Source organism: Hyaena hyaena, unplaced genomic scaffold, assembly GCF_003009895.1.
Source record: "Hyaena hyaena isolate Hyena2069 unplaced genomic scaffold, ASM300989v1 scaffold_4, whole genome shotgun sequence".
NCBI classification, from domain to species: Eukaryota; Metazoa; Chordata; class Mammalia; order Carnivora; family Hyaenidae; genus Hyaena; species Hyaena hyaena.
This window is the reverse complement of record NW_024080636.1, coordinates 6,535,038-6,549,810: the sequence shown is the minus strand read 5'-3', so window position 1 is coordinate 6,549,810 and position 14,773 is coordinate 6,535,038. Positions and strand designations below refer to the sequence as shown.

Sequence of the window (14,773 nt, the reverse complement as noted above, 5' to 3'; positions counted from 1 at the left end):
GGGAAGGACCCACCTCCCCACACCCGCTGACGCTGGTAACTGGGGCCCCTCAACGCTGCCCACGGGAGGGCCGCGTGGCTCCCGTCAGCCTGCAGAGCGTGGGGAACGCACACGCCACACGCCACACGCCACCCTTGTTGAGAAGCCACTTTATCAGACAACAAGCCTCAGGTGACAAATGAAAAGCCAGTGTCACTTCCAGCGTAGAGCTGACTTTATTTACAAACAGAAGCAGGATAATCTTATATTTAAATGGCAGAAATTCCATCACTCATGATCAGAAAAGTGACATTTGAAATTTATAAATTCTCACATTGCGATTCAATCCGTTTTCGAAAGGGGAAAAAATGTCTTAAGTTTTGGGAGAAAGACGAAAACATGAAAACATGGATCGACGCAGGGAAATGACGACCGACGCGGGGGCCCAGACACGGCAGGCACATCTCCTCTGCAGACGCAAACAAGGGTCCTTCCATGACGGCAGGGCCTCCCGCCTGCTCTGTCCCTTCGGGGTTCCCAAAAGTCACACAAACCCACGCTGTGCTCCCCGGCACCATCCTTCCGGCTAATTCATTCACACTAAGCCTCGGGCCCGGCACTCGAGGCTGCCTCGCGTCGGAGCCTCACTCGAACCGCTTCTCGGGCAGCAGGCGAGCTGCGGCCTCCAGCGGCACGGGCGTCGGGCACAGCGCCAGGGCAACGGCTCAGGAAAGCCCAGCCGGACGCGTGCACCCCACGAGCTTCTCTCTCTTCGGGCGGAAGTGCCCCTACTCACCTGTGACGAAAGGGGTCCCGGCACAGCGCACAGGCACCAGCACGGCCTCCACCCGGGGCGCAGCCATCCCACGAGGTCCCTCAGGAAACCTCCACACGCTGCCGTGGGCTCCCCACCCACCGTCACCCCTCCAGGTCCCACTCAGCTCCCAAATCGGGTCCTCAGGAGCACATGTCTCAATGTCCTCACGACACCGCCTTGGGTTGACCCTGTGCCCCACACTGAGCTCCCGGGAGGCCTAGCCCGACACCCGTGTCCCTCCCAGGGCGGCGGGCGGCACCAGCACAAAGCATGCATCCAGGAAAGGGGTGCGGGCACAGAACGCACCTGAGACGGCCCGCAGCCCGCGGGAGGGCCCCCATCTCCTCGCCGCTTCCTGCCACACCGAGAGGCCCCAGTCCTCATCCCCGCTTTACGGGGGGCTCTCCCCAAACCCCTTTCCTAAAACCACCCCCGGCACTAGGAGACCTGCAGCCTTTCTGCGAAAACCCCAACCATCGGTCCTAACAGACACCAAGTCCGCAGACCCCCAACCACCCAACCATGGGGGGTCGGGGGGAGGGGAGGCTTCCAGCAGCCTGCGCCTCCCTGGGGACCAGGCCCCGCTGTGGTTCCGGGGACAGTGAGACCCCCCGCCAGGGCCAGCAGGCGCCGTGCGGACAGCTGCCCCTAGGCCCAGGGTGACAGAAGAGAGGCTGAGGCCCTGAACTGGACGCCCCGTGAGGGGTAGGTGGCCCCGAATCCAGTTCACCACCAAGGACAGGGAAATGGCTTATCCGACGACAGCCTACATTTGGTGCTGGCACCCCTGGGCGTCACAGGCAGCAGAGCAGGAGAGCTGGGCGTGTGCGGGGACCGGACTCCGCGGGGGAGGGGAGAGCCGGCCGCCAGGAGCCCTGCACCGCACCCTGCCGCCGGAACCGTCCCCAGAGGCGGGCGCGAGCGCACGGGCTCTCCCACGGCCAGTCAGCCCTGCGGAGGGGGCGCGAGCCCGGCTGCAGAAAGGGAGGCTGCGGAGGGTAGCGGCGGCCACGCTGGGCACGGGGGCAGGGGGCAGGGCTGCTCGTGACCCTGGTCTCAGGGCCGGGGCGGCCGTGCCGGGCCGGCGGGGGCTCACCTGAATACCGTCCAGCAGCCTGCTCATGCACCAGTACGTGTCGGCCTCCACGTCACGCAGCACGCCGGCGGGCACGCGGGAGACATCGGCGGCGTCCACGTCCTCCTCTGCGGGGGAAGCATGGGAAAGACAGCGAGCCGTTAACCCACGGGACACACACCGCGGGGCGGGGCGGGGGCGGGGCCGGTCGGAGACCTGCAGGCTGCGACAAGGGTGCACGAGGCCCTTTGCTCACTCTGCCTGGGTGGCTCCGAGTCTTGCCCCTCATCACTGAATGGTTCTCACTTTTAATACCTAATTAGTTGCAGATAATTAATATTCTGAGTCTTCTCCAATTAATTAACATAATTAATACGTTGTAAATTATTGCTTCTCAAGCATTTTGTACCCTAATCAGAGAGGACCTAAAATATATTCCTTATTCTTTTTTTTTTTTTTTTTTTTTTTTTTTTTAAATTTTTATTTCTAGGAAAGAGAGAGACAGCGTGAGCAGGGGAGGGCCAGAGAGAGAGAGGGAGATACAGACTCTGAAACAGGCTCCAGGCTCTGAGCTGGCAGTCAGCACAGAGCCCGACGCGGGGCTCGAACCCACGAACCGCGAGATCATGACCCAAGCGAAAGTCAGACGCTTAACCGACTAAGCCACCCAGGCGCCCCAATATATTCCTTATTCTTGACACAGATCTGAAAGGTTTTTCATTAAGGTGTTTAAAATTCTGCTTCTAATACAGTCACATACTCATTAGATAATAATTTCTCTAAAAACTAGTCTCCAAGGTTAGAGTTTCCAAAACCACGCTGGCAGGGGGAGGGGGCTCTGCTACAGCAGAAACAGGTATGGGAACAGGTATGGGAACAGGTATAGGCAGGAATAGGTAACAGTGATCGGGCAACTTCATTCTTCAAATGTAAAAAACTCAGTGAGAAAACCTAAAAGTTGTAAACTGCAGGGCGCCTGGGTGTCTCAGTGGGGAGACACTGAGCCGTCTGACGTCGGCTCAGGTCGCGATCTCCCATTTCGTGGGTTTGAGCCCCGCGTCAGGCTCTCTGCTGTCAGCACATAGACCACTTTGGACCCTCTGTCGGCCCCGTCCGCCCCTCCCTCGCTCACAGGCTCCAGCACTCACTCACTCTCTTTCTGTCTCTCTCAAAAATAAACATTTAAAAAAAAGTTTTAAAATGCAAACAGATGCCAGATTGAATTGGCTTATCAGAAGATTGAAAGGACTAATTTCAGATCCTTATAAAAACTGCTATTCTCCAGCATAACACTCATAAATGTTTTAAAAATTATGTATTCTATTTTTTTATTTATTTTTTATTTGGCCAACATGCATGGCATCTTCACAAGGCAAATCTTCTTTAAGAAAATAAATGATTCCACCGAGAACGTATTTAGAAAGCCCTAAGTGGGCAGAAAGGACGATCATTTAAGAGTAGGAACTGCCAGCGCCTGTTGAGCGGCTATCAGACGCCAGGCTTCCTCTCCGCTGTTCGTCGGACCAGCTCATTAACCCCCGTCACCCGTCGGTTATCACCAGCACGGCACCCTTGGAAACGGGGCACAGACAAACAGCAGCTTGGCCCGTCCGTGACCCCCCACGGCAGGATGGCGCTGTGCTCGCTCCTGGAGGTACATGGGGCTGGTGCCGCATGAGACCTGGAGCAGCGGGGTCCTCAGGGTGAGCCTGCCATGGCCTCGCCTGGCCACACTGCGGGGCTGCCAGGGACTCGGGGAACCGCCCTCCACCCACTCCCTGCTCACAGCAGAACGCACGACGGTAAAAACGGGCCAGGGGTCTGGGTGCCAAAGCCTGGCCAGACCCTCCGTGTGGGCCACTGAGCCTCCACAGGCAGGTGCGCCCTGGACATGCATCCCTGCCGGGTTCACGCCCACGAGGACGCATGGGTCCAGGCCAGCAACTCCACCCGTTTAGAGAGGAGGAAACTGGGTCTCCCAGGGCTCCTCGCCAAGCACACGAGGTCCCCCCGACACGACATGGTCCTGCTGGAAGATCAAGCTCGCAGGCGCCACGAGTCTTAAGTAGCCTCCTGGCTTCGGTGGAGTCAGTTCAACGTCGCAGCACACTCGAGCGGATCTGATGTCCTGCAGCCTCGGGGAGCCGGCTCAGTGACCGTCATCAGGGGGCTCCTCCCGGGACGTCTGCCATCAACATCGTCTCTCTTTCAAGGGCCATCAAAGCACCGAGATGTCTCCTCAGCTGGTCAGCTGTCACAGCAGGGAAACAAAGCCTCCTGGCCTCAAGCCCCCTCCCCCGGGCAGCGGGGCCCCCAGCGCAGAGGCGCAGGGCGCAGGCAGCGGCCTGAGGCGGCACGAGCCTCAGAGCTCCTTCTCGGTCTGCTCGGCTGGCTTGCCGCTCTATCCCAGGCCAGGTCATTGGGAGCCTCCATTACGTGTCACTTCCCACAATGGGCCGTTTGTTACTTGTCACCTTAATGAGTAACGGATTTAACCCAGAGAAGCCCTGGGCTGACCTGTCTTCCAAAGGCCAAGAGAAAGGGAAGGACCCTTAGTGTCGCAATGAGTTATGTGACCACCCTCCCAGGGAAGGCACCCGCTCACATGGAGAAGGCACAGAGGGCGGGCGGCACAGAACATTTCGGAAGCCCCGCACCGGGGTCGGGATTCAGAGCCGAGTCCAGAAACCCCTGTGGCTGGCACAGCTGGCCCCTGGAGGTCCCCAGGAGACTGGCACCAGTGGGTCTAGGGGCACAGCCCAGACCAAACCGAGCAAAACCAGCACATGTAGCACAGGTGGGGTCGGTGGGGTGCTAACCTACCTTACCATCTGCCATGAGCCTGGGGGACGCACCCCTGGGGGGCAGCCATAGGTTCTGAGTCAAAACCCCAAAATGGCCAATGGCTGTGACAGTTTTAACCCAAAGGTACATGCCCCCCACCCAGAGCATGCTGCCTCCACATCCTGGGGCAAGAAGGGGCACCAGGTGGGGAGGGAGCCTGAACCGGGAGCCACCAGGAAGCCCTGGGACCCAGCAGCCACGGAGCATGTGCTGCGTAGGACTTGGCCCCTCAAGCGTGTGCCATGGTGAGTGACGGGAGAGAGGCGGCACACTGCCCACTGAGCTCCCCCAGAGGAAACCAGGGGAGTGGAGGGATTCTAGGCAACCCCAGGCTTCAAAAGAAGAAACATTTCAAAGGGGAAAATCGTGAATCTGCAGGACAAAAGAGAACACGCAGAACTCGCCTGACAAAAGGAAGGGGGGGCCTCAGATGCCTGTCACATGGGGGGGTCCTCCGAATGATGCCTGGCCAGGGGGCTCTCAGGGGCCCACCCCTCTGGGCCACAGGGATTTGTGTTTGGCTAATTCTGACCCACAACACACAGTCCACAAGCTGCTGGAGGCGCCGGTTGCCACGGGAGGCGGGTGCCACACAGGGCACCCCCGGGCTGGCCCCGCACACGCCCGCCACGGCCTTCTCCCAGCCAGGTGGGGCCACAGGCCCCGGAAGGACAGGAAAGGCCAAGGGTACTGCGGCAACAGTTGTGCCCAACACAGGGCTGTGTTTCATGAAATTTAGGCCAGCCTGTTTCATTTGAAAGTGGACCAGACGCCGTGTCCTACTTTGTTCCGTGAGCACGAACACCCCCGCCAGCACGTGCAGCACGGCAGGCGCGCCGCACCGGGCCTCCTCCCCACGCTGTCCGCACACCACCCTGCGGGGCTGAGCCCTGCAGCCTGCGGGCCCCGGGCTGAGAAGGGTTGAGCTCTGACCCCCGAGCTTCGGGCAGCAGGGAGGTCGACACGGCCACAGCTCACCCAGGTGGCACCTGGGGACACAGACAAGGCACGGGCCAGCCCGAGGCAGATGGGCAGCCGCACGTGGACCACGCCGGCGTACAAAGGCCCAAGATGTAAGACAGACGTCTACTCTAGAACATCTCCTTCACCTTCTCATGTCATAAAAAGGCTTTAGGAGATGATTTAAATGAATTCTTTGAAAAGGCTGCCATGCCACACCATTGTTTAAAAAGCAATATGTAACATAATCCTGTCTTTATCAACAACGCCATGTCTATCAGAAACTCCACATTTGCATGTTGTACACACACTCGTGCAGAGAACACTGCTCAGAAAGAAACCAGAGACAGGACTGGGTGCCCCCGGGAAAGAGGGGGAGGGTGGTAATTATCCCCGCTCTTTACTTTTTACACAAGGGCAGAGAATAAATAGAAAAACAAATTTTCACTATTAACATGTACGACTTTTGCAGTAGGAGAAAAACACTGTTTATGCAGAGAGGATAGTTCCACCAACATCTATCTTTTCTACAGATAAATACCCCTAGAGAAGAGGTCCCCAAGGGTGGTTGGTACTGTCCTTCTAAGTGCTCCGAGAAGTCTGTGGAGCATGTGGAGGTCAGAACGGTAAGGGTGAGGGGACCTGCTGCCATTCAGAAGTGGGGACACTACTTGCCATCCTACAAAGTGTGAACAGCACAGAACACTAAGCATCTCCAGAGCCAGTCATGACTGTCCCGCTAGACGGTGAATGGGTGGCTGGGTGGGTCCATGGATGGGTGGGTGGGTAGGTGGGTGGGTGGGTGGGTGGTTGGATGGATGGATGGATGGATGGATGGATGGATTTTTTGATGAGTAAGTGGGTAGATGGGTGAGCAGATGGGTAGGTAGGTGGATGGATGGACGGATCAGTGGGTGGGTGGATGTGTGGGTGGGGGGTGACTGGCTGGCTGGGTGGATGGATGGACGGGTGGGTGGGCCAGTAGGAGGGTGAATGGGTGGGTGGGTGGTAGGTGGGAGTATGGCTGAGTGGGTGGGTAGACAGGTGGGTAGCTGAGTGGCTGGCTGGGTGGGTGGACTGGCTTGTGGGTGGATGTATGGCGGAGTGGCTGCATGGGTGGATGGATGGGTGGGTGGCTAGGCAGGTATAAGAAATAGGCAGGTATAAGGAACTAGTAAAAAAATGGAGAACATACAGCGTGGTAAGGAAAACACCACACAGGGACAGAATTGCTACTTAGCAGTATCTAAAAAGCTGTCTTGGGTAAAGAAAGAGCAGAAATGTCTCGTCCATGCTTGCACACCCAGAAAACTACATAGGGTCGATGCATAAGGAAGAGGCAGGCTGATGGGCTCAGACCAAGGATGCTGTGGTGATGAGGCTGCTCACGGGACAGCATCGTGGACAGAGCGCTTGTGTCTGCAGAGTGCGCCCTCCCACTACGTCTGAAACAGTCCCAGGTGAGCAGACCCAGCTGACAAACAAAGGGCCTGCAGGAGGCTACCACGCCAGGACGCAGCGGGGCCTGGCCACGAACAGAGTCCGGCTGACAATGGCCAACCCCTCGGTCTCACTGAGGCAGGGCGAGGCACAGACGGAGACCCCTGACTCAGCGAGGAGAGGAAGGGCCAGCCACGGCTCACTGATCCCCTGTGCCTCTACAGAGCTGAGAGGCACAACCTCACAGCTACAACAGCACTCCCCTGCTCATGACACCTGTCGTGGGCTAAAGAGCCTGTCACCACCACAGGCTGACTGGAGCTTTGGGTCTCCTTGGGACTCCCTCATCAGAGGCTCCGCGCCCATGACAATACCTGCCCGCTTCCACAAAACATCAGCGTGGGCCCCGGAAACGGCCACGGTAGCACAGGCCGGGATCCTGTAATGACCAGGGAGTGCAAGAAAGTAAAAAGGCCTGGCACGTGGCCAGGCTCTCCCTCGCAGTAAACCAAATGGGGCAGCTTGGTAATCACAAAGGGAGAAACCCCTCAAATTTAAACAGAGCCCGTGACTTCAAGGGATGGCGTGGCATGGAGTCCCGACGTAAGTGTGGCCGCGGCCTCGCACAGCACGAGCCGCGGGTGCGAGCCAACACCTGCGGGTGAGCCGTGCAGGTGAGGGAGGGGAGCGTGCCGGGCTGTTATGACTGTGTTAATCACCCACATTGCACAAACCCTGCAATAAACCTCTTCACGTAATTAGGAGCTTAACTGGTAATCAAAAATACTCTCTCCTTCATAAGCTCGCTGGAATCACTCTACGGTCTAATCTTTCGCATGGCGCAACTTGGGAGTTTTAAATTTGAAAGCCCGACACTTTGGTGATGGAGGTTTTAGCACTTAATTACATAGACTTGGGTTCCAAGACGGAGGGGAAAGTCCTGCTTTGGTAAGAGCGGTACCGCAACTCAAGACTGTAAATTCACAGAAGTCCGTGGCTCAGCAAAAACAACTAACGTTATGATCAGATTGGTTCAGCACTACGAATGTTTAATGCTAATACGGAGAATGGTCAACTCAAGGTTATAAATAAGCCACCATCAGGATTCCCAATTCTGTTATGTGGTTGAAAACCTGTAGCCCACAGACACGGGCATAGGGTGAGTGGACGAGGAGACAGCAGCAGACCATGGTCACAAGTCAGGGACAAACCAAGGACAACGTGCTCACTACGGGCAAGATGTCATGACGTGGCCACACGCACCTACCAGTCTTCCGGTGCTAGAGGGACCCCAACGACAAGAACCAACCTCCACCCCAACGTGGCCCCAATGGGGGGCCCCCGGCCCCACACAAACCGCAGGCAGGGGACAGCACTGGTGGGGAGCTGCTCCTCTGTCCAGAGGAGGCGCCCTGCTTCCTGGCTCCATGCGGAAGTGCACCCTTGACAATGTCTGCACCCGTGTGGGTACCGAGGCAAAGAGTGAAGGGAAGGTCTGTCTCTTTAATGATCCTTGTTTCTATGTGACTTTTGTAAAAGGAAGAATTTTAATTTCACAACAGTCTTTTGGCTTGACCAGATCTTTGATTTTTTAATAACGCTGTGAGTAGGAGTTTCTGTTAATAGAAATGCTACTGGTTGAAATACTGATTGATTGTGTTAACACGGACGGAGGACTTTCACTGTAGGAACCAGGCTGGGGGAGGCGGAGACAGAGCCGCCAGCACGAAGCCCAGGGGAAGTGGGGGACACATTCATTCACCCACTGACTCCTGAGTCACCCGTTCTCCGTTTACAGGGCTTGCTTATCAGGCTTATTGACCACTTATTTATAGGGAGATGTAAATGAAGAACCGGCCACATGGCGAGTGAGCAGTGTGACAAGGGACAGTCGGGAGGGACAGCAGGTTCAGAAGAGCTGAGTCCCGCTCGCCCCCGGCAGGCAGGGCTCTGGCAGGCGTGGCCTTGGGCTGAGCCTTGGAAGATGGCAGAACCAAGCCTTCCCCAGGAAGGAGAAGGGGGGTGGGGGGGAGAGCCCAGAGTCAGCTTACCCTTCGGGCGCCCCTGAGGCCGAGGCAGTGCACCCGTGGGGTGCCCCCGAGGCCCAGGCAGCACACCTGTGGGGCACCCCCGAGGCCCAGGCAGCAAGCCCGTGGGGCGCCCCCGAGGCCCAGGCAGCAAGCCTGAGGGGCGCCCCCGAGGCCCAGGCAGCAAGCCCGTGGGGCGCCCCCGAGGCCCAGGCAGCACACCTGTGGGGTGCCCCCAAGGCCCAGACAGCAAGCCCATGGGGCGCCCCCGAGGCCCAGGCAGCGCGCCTGTGGGGCGTCCCCGAGGCCCAGTTGGGAACAGCTGGTGGGGACCCCGGTACTGCAGCCCAGCGCCTGGCTGCAGAGCTGCGCTTCCTCCTGGAGGGAAGCGGGGTCCTTGGAGAGGCGCGCACATCAGGGTAATGCCTCACACTGGCGTCTGCCAGCAGGGACGCAGGCAGAGAAGGGAACCCATCTGGGGACAAAAGCAGGCCAGAGGCACTGGAGGTGTTCCCAAGCAGAGTCTACAAACCCCAGCCGCTCCTGAGGCACAAAGGAGAGTGTGGGCCCCCCTGCCGATGCCCCTCTGGAGAGGCAAGGCTGCCAGAGAGTCCAGTGGGCCCCCCCACAAGCTATCGGGCCCGGGGCCGTCCACTGCAGAGGAGAGAAGGCCCACGCTGACACACCACCATGTGCGCCATGGTCCCCTCTGTGTTTCCTGCACAAGAGTCACCAGCTGCACCCCCTACCCCACACGCCATGTGGTTACTTGTGCTCCCTCAGGCCCCTCAGGAGCAGGACCACACTCTCTGGGACCCCAGCACCCCCACCAGGGCCCAGCACACGGCAGGTACTTGATAAATATGCACCAAGCACGTGAATGAATCCGGCCAGGAGCTCATGGTCAAGGAAGGCGGAGTAATTACGTAAACAACTGGAGCAGCTGGTGGCCACCAGAGGTGCCCGGCGCTGGGGACCTCTTGTTGGGGCACAGGACGAAAGTCCTCCATCATGTAGGGCCATGGCATGAAGGGACATGAGGAAACATGAGTAGAAAGGGGCAGACTCCCTTCCTCCTGGGCTGTGCTGCCATCAGGGGACCAGAGAGGCCCCCACCCTTCAGAAGAGACGGCAGACTACGCACACAGTGCGCTCGCCTGAGTCAGGATAACGTGAAAGCGCAAGCTGATAATAAATCAATCCATTAAACTGATTTACTCCCTTTACCTAATTAAGTCAAAAATAATTCCTCAGAGGATAAATGGGTCTTTAAATCAATCAGCAAAATGCTCTCTCACTCAAACCATTAATAACGCAGCCAAACGGAAAGACTGACCAACACGTGCCTGAAAGCCTGGGCGCGTGGCCTCGGGCAGGGGAGCGAGGGGTGCACGTGGGGTGCTCCCCGGCCCGAAGTGTCCCCCAACATGTGAGCAGACGCCTCACCCAGGGTGAAGATGACAGCCAGACGGCAGGACCAGCCCGGTGCGCGGGTCAGAAAAACCGTCCCGAGGAGAAGCCCGGGGCAGGAGAGACCGCGGTCCACAACGCCACGTACAAAGTTTACATGGCGTTCCGTGGGGGAAAACTAGAAAGTAGGACAGTTTGTCTTTCTGCATCTGGGAAAACTCTACCAAAAATCACTGTGCAATGAGAAACACACGTATGTCTGCTGAACATAAGGAAAATACCCAAGAAAGTTACTTCTAAAAGTCAATTCAAAACATAAAGAATGGTCAACAGCACTAGCTATAAGCAAATTCAAAATCACACCATGAGGTACAGCAGTTCACCTGTTTCATAAACCGATCCATTGTCAACATCTAAAATACCCACCATGATACCAGTAATGGGAAACAGATCGTCTGCGAAGGAAAGGATAAATGGGTTCTGGAAAAACCACCTGACGGCAGATGTCAGAGTCCTTGAGAAGCCACGAGCTCCGCGGAGCCCAGACGGTGTGCCAGGCACGTGAGGGGGGCTGGGCTCCGAGGCGGGAGTCCTGGTGCTAAGGGACAGCCAGCAGGCTGCCCGTGGGTCCCCCGAGTTGGACGGTGAGATGGGGGTTACCTGCATAACCATCAGACTTTACCAGTAACAGCACAGCGAAAAGACAAGAAATGCACTCACGGAAAATCAAGCTGCAGGTCCCTCTGCTGCTGAGATGAGGCAGGGTCTTAGAGAACCGGCTACTTGGAAGACTTTGCTGCTCTGACCGAGGGACGCTCCGGCTCTCAGGGACAGCCCCAACAGGGCAAGGCCAGCTGGGGCCATTTACAAAAAACTAAGTCACTGTCACTGTCCATTCTTGGTCCTCGATAAATCATTCAGACACGTCAACTCCCGAACTCTGCTCATGTTTTCATGCTACTCACATCCCAGCTGGGATTCCACTGACCCAGTTCACAGCTAGACTGGGGTGTGGCATTCCCCAGTGCCCAGCCTCTGCATGTCACACACAGAGACTGAATTGGGGTTTACGGCATGGCCTCTGCAGCAACTCCCACACGCCTGCATGAGTGGCCGTCTGCGGTCACTCCCCAGCACGGCCTTGCCAGGAGCCAGGCCGGCAAACCAAGATCTCAGCAGCCCTGGCAGCGCCCCGCCAGCCCATCAATCAGGACTTAACACATCTCAGCACAGTCCTTCCTCTCTGCCACAGCCAGCAAATGAACAATAAATGGGGAATAAAATACTGCTCACACTGTACCTAACCCAACCGCGTGGAAATGACATTACCAAGGAAAGGGCCCGCGGCAACGACAAACAAAGTCTGGACGCAGGGTCTGCACACTGGACCACGAGGTCGAAGCAAAATGGGACGCCTCCTTCCCTTCCCTGAAACCTACTCCTGCTCAAAATAACGGACTCAACCGTGTGGCTCTGAAGTGTCAGCGAAAATAAACACGTTCCCCCAAAAAGAACATGCCGACTTCATTTAAAATGAGGGCTCTTCCCTTCCCTGGCTCGTGGCTGCCATGAATGCTACAGGCCACCAGAGTCAGGGGGCCCAGTGTGGCTGCCGTGCACCGAGAAGCTACCCTGAAGATGCAACTGTGGAAAAGTCCAACAAAGAAACCACTCCGAAGCGGCAGCCAGCCAATGTGCGCACAGCTCTGCGGCCCTCCCCGCCCAGGGTGCCACACGTACGGCACCGAACCAGGGCCCCAACCTGCAGCACAGCCAAGTGTGGGTGCCTGCCAGGGAATCGACAGCTGCCAGCCAGGAGGGGCGGCTGTCCCCCCACTAACAGCAGCCATCACCCACGGTCCAGTCCAAAGCTCTGCGTCACGGGAGGCGCTCAACACCCTCCTGCTGGACCCAGCAGAGCACGTTTCATCCTGGGAGGGTTCCATTTCCCTCAACAGTAAACAGGAAGCACGCTGGGAACTCAGGAATCGATGGCTGTTCCATTCAGAGCCAACAAACTTGGCCGGAGACCACTGCTCAATGGGCGCAGCAGGAGCGCGCAGGCCTCGGGAACAGCGGGGCCCGGAGCAGGCGCCGAGGGGGCAACGTGTGCCTGGGGAAGGTCCCCAGGGCACCTCCAGGTCCCGCAGGCGTGTGACGATCAGGCACTGGCTATTTTGAGTTCAGTCACAGAAAATCTGAAGGATTCAAACTTGTAATTAAGGGGGGGGATCCACCCCATGTCCATCACCTAAAGTACAACCAGGAGACCCGACTACGTCTGCGTTCCAATCTTTTCTGCACGTACTTTTCACTCAGCGTTGACAGGACTACAGTTATCCTGGAAAGATAAATTTGTATGCTATCGAGGTCTGACATTCGTAATGAGAATTTTCCAATTTATGACACTACTTGGAGCCGCGTTCCAGGAAGGTGCGCACGAGGCTGCAGGACCAGTGCTGCCCCGGGAGCGGGCCGCACCCCTACTGGCTGCCAGCCTCCCAACGACGAGGAAGGTCCCCAGGAGCATCCTTCGTGCGGCTCCTCGAGATAAACATCTCAAATGAAATCAGTACATAAAGAGTAAGGGCATTTTAGGGCTCTTGACAGATACTGGGGATCATTTTCAAGGAGGGCTCGCGATTTACGCCATAGCCCGCGTCATCCAGGACCACTGGCCCCGCCGACCTCTCCCCTCTCTGCTGACTACGAAGACACAAACAGCTCAGGAAAATGAGGCTTAATGTGCATTCCATGGTGAAGTGTGACTTTTTGTCCACACGACTCTTTGTGACTGTTCCTCGAAGCCATTCTTGATCACTTGGTCCCAGTGGCGGCCACACAAAGTGGGGGGTCGGGTCTCCTTGTCCCGGGAAGGGCTCCCTCTGGCCGGGGTTCACACACCGGCGCCTCCTGCAGGAAAGCACACTTGGCACGGGCAGAATCCCATCGCAGAGCACCTCGCCCAGGCTGTCCACAGGGCTCGGGCCTGCACTGCACCCGGGCGGCTGCACAAACACGCAGGGGCCTACGGTCACTGTGGAAAACGCACGAGGGACTAAGCAGCCTGCACCACTACGGCGCAGGCTAACCTTCCACGGACCCCACACCCTCATCCTGTCCGGCTGGCAAACTCTGCAGGGCACACCGTGCCCAGACCCTGGCACCATCCCACCCTCCATGAGCCCAGCAAGCCTGCCTGCTGCTACAGAGCCTCTGCGGCACAGAACTGTCACTGACCAAGGGGCTGGGGTCAAAGGTCTTCCAGTCCCCGCCCCCCCGCCCCAACCACACCGCCTGAAGAAATGGCTTCTGGACTTCTTTGTCCTGTCTGTACCTGGATCATAAGACGCACAACGGAGGACGCAGTGCTGGATGTTACAAGCCCTGGGGCAACCTGGTACCTTCCAACACTGTACCCGCCGCGCACAATTTCCGTATCTGTGTCGTGTGGGTATGCGCTCAGCGGCTGGGCCTGCCGGCGTCCAGCTCAGGCCTGAAGAGCTAACTACCATGTGAAGGTAGGGCCCCAGGTGTGCAGGCAATGGGCAGAGCACAGTCACAGGCGAGCCCACGCGTGGGTCTGCACCTCCCAGATGATGCCCAACGGCCATCTGCCACGTGTCCTGAAATCCTTAACTGGCCTCTGGGAAGCGAGACTGTTTCCGTGCACTGGTGTAAGGGTCTCTGTTTACTCCAGGGCAGGGAAGAGTGGAGAACTCGGTACTAACACCCTGGGAGAAGAGATGAAGCGACCCCAACCAGCACCAGGCTCTGGGCAGGTGAAGGGCGAAGGCCCCAGGCAAAGCCTCAAAGGCCTGTACTTGTGTTGAATCACTTTCCTGTCATTTCCCACCGACCGTATGAGACTCTCCTCGTGCTAGGAACCCGGCTGTGGGTTTTCTGTGCTCTAAGAACATGCACTTTCTTCGGTGGAGGGTCACCCTGCTGCGTTCCGCAGGGGGCACCAGACGGCCCGGCTCTCCTGTTAGTCGTAAGGAGGGAGAGGACGGGCTCAATCAGACGTAGCAGCAGAGACTCCTGACCTGTTTTGTGCTCAGTCACCAGCGGCCAGGCACCACTGGGACCCTGCTCCGCAGGCACAGGAGAGAAAAGCGGGTCTGAGCCTGTGACACCACCCTCCACGGTGTGCGTGTGGGCAGAGAACTGCACAAGGAGACTGGGCATCACGAAGGCGTTGGGAAGTACCTGGGGGTAGAG

General features: G+C 57.7%; 1 protein-coding gene across 2 annotated transcripts in view; it reads right to left on the bottom strand.

Annotated features, from left to right (window-relative positions):
- TBC1D22A (TBC1 domain family member 22A) overlaps positions 1 to 14,773 on the bottom strand; it is a 299,853-nt gene that overhangs the window by 133,331 nt on the left and 151,749 nt on the right. For both annotated transcript variants that reach the window (XM_039236992.1, XM_039237000.1), the window contains exon 9: positions 1,893 to 1,999. In XM_039236992.1, coding sequence (XP_039092923.1) covers positions 1,893 to 1,999 — 107 coding nt within the window. The remainder of the gene's footprint in view (positions 1 to 1,892; positions 2,000 to 14,773) is intronic.